At 38.7% G+C, this 6,000-nt stretch overlaps 1 protein-coding gene across 2 annotated transcripts in view; it reads right to left on the reverse strand.

Moving 5' to 3' along the window:
* Positions 1 to 6,000, reverse strand: part of prdm6 (PR domain containing 6) — a 31,801-nt gene extending 25,801 nt beyond the window's left edge. For both annotated transcript variants that reach the window (XM_067393431.1, XM_067393432.1), the window contains exons 1-2: positions 5,574 to 6,000; positions 3,021 to 3,328 (exon numbers count right to left, since the gene is read on the reverse strand). In XM_067393431.1, coding sequence (XP_067249532.1) covers positions 3,021 to 3,328; positions 5,574 to 6,000 — 735 coding nt within the window. The remainder of the gene's footprint in view (positions 1 to 3,020; positions 3,329 to 5,573) is intronic.

Genomic DNA, 6,000 nt, shown 5'->3' on the forward strand with positions numbered 1-6,000 from the left:
AAGTCAGAATTGTGAGATAAAAAAGTCACAATTACCTTTCAATTTTTTTAATCCCGTGTCAGAAACAAGCTTCCATAATTTTCTACCCCAACACAGAACCAGTCGAAACAGTTTGGCTGTTTTCACAATCTGGCCTTTCTGAGTATCAAGATCTTGGTACTTTCCTTTTAGACATCCAGCGGTGAAAGAAGCGAACACACGCTGGCACACTGTACATGAGCTACAGCATAATTTACCGCAGTAAAACACCACAGGTCGAGTGTTTAGTTTATAAACGTCACATTACTCAAGTCGCGCAGGTTCTCGTGACCGTCGCACACACGACATCATGACAGCACCTCTAACAAGAGACTCTATTTATTGGGCGAGACTCACGCGTGTCAGGGCAGAGATATTTGAATTGGACACGCCGACCGTGAAACACGACCAAACAGAACTATTCGCCTGATTTACAGCTGGTAAATATGGCTGATAATGGGCAATATCGATGAGAGACATGTGTACAATATTCTTAAGAAAAGCATTCCAGACTCAGGGTGGGAAAAGCCAGAATAATTCTCCAGCGCTATGACAGAGAAGCCAAGAAATGACAGACTCAAATCCACAGACACCAGCGCAAGAATAAACAAGCAGCAGTAAATGTCCTGTAGGCCTCGCTCTTCACCTGTATTTACATCACTACATCAACACCATTTGATTTATATATATATATATATATGATCAGACCTGTGCAGCACAAACGGCTCATTCACGTGTTTTTCTCTAATCAACTTAACCACCTTATTTTGCAGCCATTTTCTTCACTGCAAAAATGTTGTTCCTCAGTATTTCTGTCTTGTTTTCCAGCACAATATGAAAATATTTGAATTCTGTCAGTTAAATAAATACCAGATGAACTATCAGTATTATTTGCTCCTAATTGACTGAACAAATGGCTCCGATCAGGTGTTTAAGCAGCAAGACTTGCATTCATCAGCGATATGACAGCAGGAGCCGTAATAATGCAGTCAATAAAAGGTCAGGAAGCGGCGAGAGCCAGACAGTCTTAATCAAAGTGCAGCGTGTGATCTGTTTGGCTAATATTAAACTAATAGATGATCTAACAGGGGAAATATTAATCTGCCGAGCTACCAATAACACTCTCCCAAAGTCTGCCAAATCCAGCCTGTGATTCATTTGCCATTAGCAGTGATTTCTGACACACTCCAGAGAATCACTCTGCTCTTTCAGTTCAGCGAGCGAGTTCACAGCAGATCTGGGCTCAGATGTTTGTGTTTTACACTTCAGCAGCTTCAGACCGTCTTTGTGTCCGCTTTCATTTACTGACGTCACACTGAACCAGGAACAGCGTTGGGTTCAGACTCCGAACAACAGATTTTCAAGTCTTCATCTTTCAGCAAAATTCATGCTTTAGCTGTTCTAATATGATGTTCTTCTTGGGTTAAATGTTTGCTCAACCTGCTGGGCAGTTTTATTTAACTCAACTATTGTTTAAAAATTGCTTAAAATGAACCCAAACTATGTTGAAAATGCACCTGTCAATTTTGAGATTTTGCACTTTTTAGTGTTTTTTCAGACTGGTGAAAAGAAAACATCCAAAACACACTTTTAAGTGCATCTTTTACAGAACGTTCTCTATTTGCGTCTGCAGATTTCACGTCTTTAAAGGACGTTTTCTCAAAATGAGTTTTTAGTCAGAAATCTCCAGTTTTATTCCTGTCTATATTCTGAAGGTTTCTGCTGAGGGGTTTGTTCATATATAATTTGCCTGATTTTATACAATATTTTATTCCTAAAATATTGGTGAAAATGTATTTTTTCTGACTATTGACAGTATTTTCTGGATTTTTATGGAGTGTTAAAAAGAGAAATCCAAAATCCCCTCTGGAAAAACAAACAAAAAACATTTGACTCTAATCTATCAAAAAAATTAAACAAGAATTTTAAACCAGACTTTATCCAGTATTCAGATTTTTGTTTTAGAAATGTATGCAAATTAGCACATATTTAATTAGATAATGCCTCATTTGCATATTCAAACATAACATTTCAGAAAACTTGTAATGCAAAAAATGTTTGCAATTCTTAATGTAATCAATCAACTGGAGACGTGTGCTGATGTTGATTAGATGTTTTTTTACCTTATTCACGGTGACTCGCCATAATATGTTTAATAAATTAACATGCATTAATAAGTTTAATGTATTAAATTAATTAAACAATAAACATGTATTAAATTGCTTATTAATAAATGTTTACCTTTTGATTATTACCGTTGCCTCTAATAATTATGTGTCTGATTTTTAATTTCCAACATATTTTGGGGTTCATTCCAGACATATAGTCATTTTTAATCAATAGTTGAGTTAAATAAAACTACCCAGCAAACATTTAACCAAACCCCTGGGTCAAAACAACCCAATCGCTGAGTTTGCCCATTTTTAACTCAACTTGGGTTATTTTTAACCCAGCATTTTTACAATGTTGTTTTCACTTTGAATTAAGTTTATTTTTCTGACTCCATTAGCAAATATTTGTTCTTGTTTTAAGCACAAGCTCACTTCATTTTGATTCATTTATCATATAAATATCTTAACAAATTGCTTCTGCAGTAAATGTATCTTGATTTAAGAATGTTCAAATATTTGTGCTGGAAAACAAGACAGAAACGCTGACTAAGAAAGTCATTTTTTGCAGTGCATCTTGGTACTCCAGTGATGGAAGAAGCGAACACACGCTGACACACTTTACATGAGCTACAGTGTAAGTTACCACAGTAAAACAGCACAGGTACAGTTTAATTTAGTCTATAAATGTCACATTACTCAACACTCCAAACAACATCTCTGTGTCAAGCTTCAAATCAAGCGTTCACAGGTGAAAAATAAAGCAAGTTTATGAATATCTGTAACTCATTTACGCTGCCGCTGTACAGACGCATTTGTGTGTTTTGGGATTCCCTGGGAATCGAACCCTTGACTTTGGTGTTGCGAGCGCCAGGTACCGAAGCACACACTCACCTCCCACAAGTGTCTTGAGTTTCGCACGGATCCCGACTGCACCTTCTCCAGCGGCAGCGGGACGCCCTGGAAGGGCCCGATCCAGGTTCCCTGCGGGATGCGCTGGGCTGCGCAGATGCCGTATCCCAAACCCGGGACGGTGCTGGTGCACAGGCACACCTCACGCGGCAAATCCCGCAGCCAGTCCGGGACCTCCGGAGGAGGGACGGCCACCGAGGAGCTGCTGGTCCCCACCAGCCTCCGGAGCGAGTGCAGGGGTCCGTGCATGGGGCATTCTCCGTTACGGTTGTCCGCACACATGTCACAGCCTGCGGGACGCACAGCGAGAGGGCCAGTTAGTCACCGCACACACAGATGGGACCCCGAACGGCCCACGCAGATCCACACAAACTTTAAATTGTCCCTCTGTGAGCTGGTGCATGAAGACATTCCTTCTGCTGTGCTTCGAATGGAGACTTTAAATCTAAAGCTTTGTCCAAAAATGGATGTAAAAATAGATCAGGTTAAATTTGCGACTAAGAAAAATATTATAAAACTAAATTAAATTGTATACAAATACTTCATCACACACAAACTTTAAATGATCAGTTGGTGCATGAAGACGTTCCTTCTACAGCCTAAAAAATGCTGGGTTAAAAACAACCCAAGTTGGGTTAAAAATGGACAAACCAAACGATTGGATTAAATGTTTGACCCAACCTGCTGGGTAGTTTTATTTAACTCAACTATTGTTTAAAAATTACTGTATTGCTCTCTTAAAATGAACCCAAAATAGGTTGGAAATGAACATTTATTAATATGTTTAATGAATAATAATTAAACAATAATTGATTATTAATAAATGTTCACCTTTTGATTATTATTGTTGCCTCTAGTAATTATGTGTCTGATTTTTAATTTCCAACCTATTTTGGGTTCATTTTAATCCATTCATATAGTCATTTTTAAACAATAACACCACACAGCAAACAACCCAATCGCTGGGTTTGTCCATATTTAACCCAACTTGGGTTGTTTTTAACCCAGCATACTGTGCGTGGAACAATCATGAATGATTTTAAATTTAAAGATGAACGTAAAAACAGATGCATTTTATATTAATCATTCAAAAAAGGTGTTGTGCATTCGGGACTTTAAATTAAAAGATTTTTGCATCAATTAAATGAAATTGTAAACGACTGAAATATCTCTTAAACACATGATTAAACGCATGTGAACACGTGCTGCTCGTCAAAGAGAAATCAAGCGCGCGGCTCAATGTGAACACAATTCTTATTTATTTAATGTGCATCTTATTTCGTGTTTGCATCTGAAATTCCTCCAATCATCGGCGCAAATGAAGGTTGTGAAGCACATGTGTCCCGCTTTATAAACGAGCTCCACTGCTCTGAAATATGGGCTCAGAATCGCGCATGTAGATAAAGAAGTCTCGCTGTCCCCGGGAGACACACATGTCCCGTGTTGGGATGATGAATGTGGGCCGATGGAGCAGATCGATCAGTGATCCGGAGTCACTCTACAAAACTATACAGCAATTAATTGTGTGTTGTCCGCTCATCCCTCATGTGCTGCTGCATTTATCGATGAAGATCTGCTGATCACTCTCACATCTCACAATCATACAGCATGAAGAGCGCTTATTGAGGAAAAGAGGAAAAAAGACGGAATAAAACGGGCTAAAAATCATTCGCGCGATTAATAAAGATTCCATTCAGAAGATCTCAGTTGACAATAAGTGTAATTATCATATATTCGATATAGGCTACCTAATTAAAAATGTTTAAGACATCTCAGATTTTATCTAAAATAAGTCGATTTTAATATACAAATCAGCTTTAAAACATTGAAGAAATGTTGATGTGTTTTAAAATAAGGCTGATTTTCTTCAGTGTGAATATTATTTTTTTTAAAGATATTTCTATTCATTTTAATTATAATTTCGGGATTTTGCTCGTGTTAATTGTCGCGCGCTGATAAATTTCGCGAGATGATCGCGATGTTAATAAAATAAAACTCACAAACTCGACACGAGAATTAATTCAATTCGATCACTACAGAATTCACTTAACACACATTCTTTGGCCTACTGCAAAAATAGCTAGTTTTCAGAAAATTGCGCCTTTTTTTATCATAAAACCAAATTATTAAAAGCATATTTTATAAATAACTTAAAACACAACAGCGCATAAATTTACATTTATCACGATATCTACTATATTCTGAAACACGGCGCTCATTTTGTTAAAAAATAAGGACGATTCTGTTATTTTTATTTTCCATATTTTAGTTCCTTTGAGTTATTTAAATACTTATTGATGTTTCATTACAAATTCTTTAATTGTGATGTTTTCTAAAGAACTAGAGAATAAAAAGTTCCCATTCTTGATCAGGCTTTTTTTTTTTTTCATAATCGAATCCCGTAACGCTTTATTTTAACAGTAAATTATACATGTAACCAACCTTAAAAAGTAGCTACATGCTCTTAATTGATATAACTCAAACGCATAATTAAAATAAAGTGTAATCCTCATGTGTGGATGGATGAATGCTCACGGTTGTTGGCGTCTCCGTTGTGGTTGTTGACCGGGATGATCTCCATCCGCTGCTGTCCGTACAGGTAGTAGTCCAGCTCCTCGGAGCTCAGCTTCAGCCGCGAGCCTTTATCATTCTTAAAGTTGGACGACAAACAAAGTTCTTTGGCTTGAGAAGCGCCTCCGCCGCTGTCGGAGCTCAGAGTCTGTCCGAACAGCGCGAGCTGACTCAAGGAGCACGCGGGAGACGCGGTGGAGGAGCTCGAGGAGGACGAGGAGGTGCACGAGATCAAGCTGGGTCTCTGCAGGCGAAGGCTCTCCAGCGGCACCGGCGGCGGCAGCGCGGCGCTTTTCAGCGGGTTCTGCGGGAAGAGCTGCTGCCAGTGCTGGATGTAGGTCGGGTCCACTTTGAGGAAAGCAGAACCGCTGGGCTCGCTCGGCTTCAGCAT

Source organism: Chanodichthys erythropterus, chromosome 9, assembly GCF_024489055.1.
Source record: "Chanodichthys erythropterus isolate Z2021 chromosome 9, ASM2448905v1, whole genome shotgun sequence".
NCBI classification, from domain to species: domain Eukaryota; kingdom Metazoa; phylum Chordata; class Actinopteri; order Cypriniformes; family Xenocyprididae; genus Chanodichthys; species Chanodichthys erythropterus.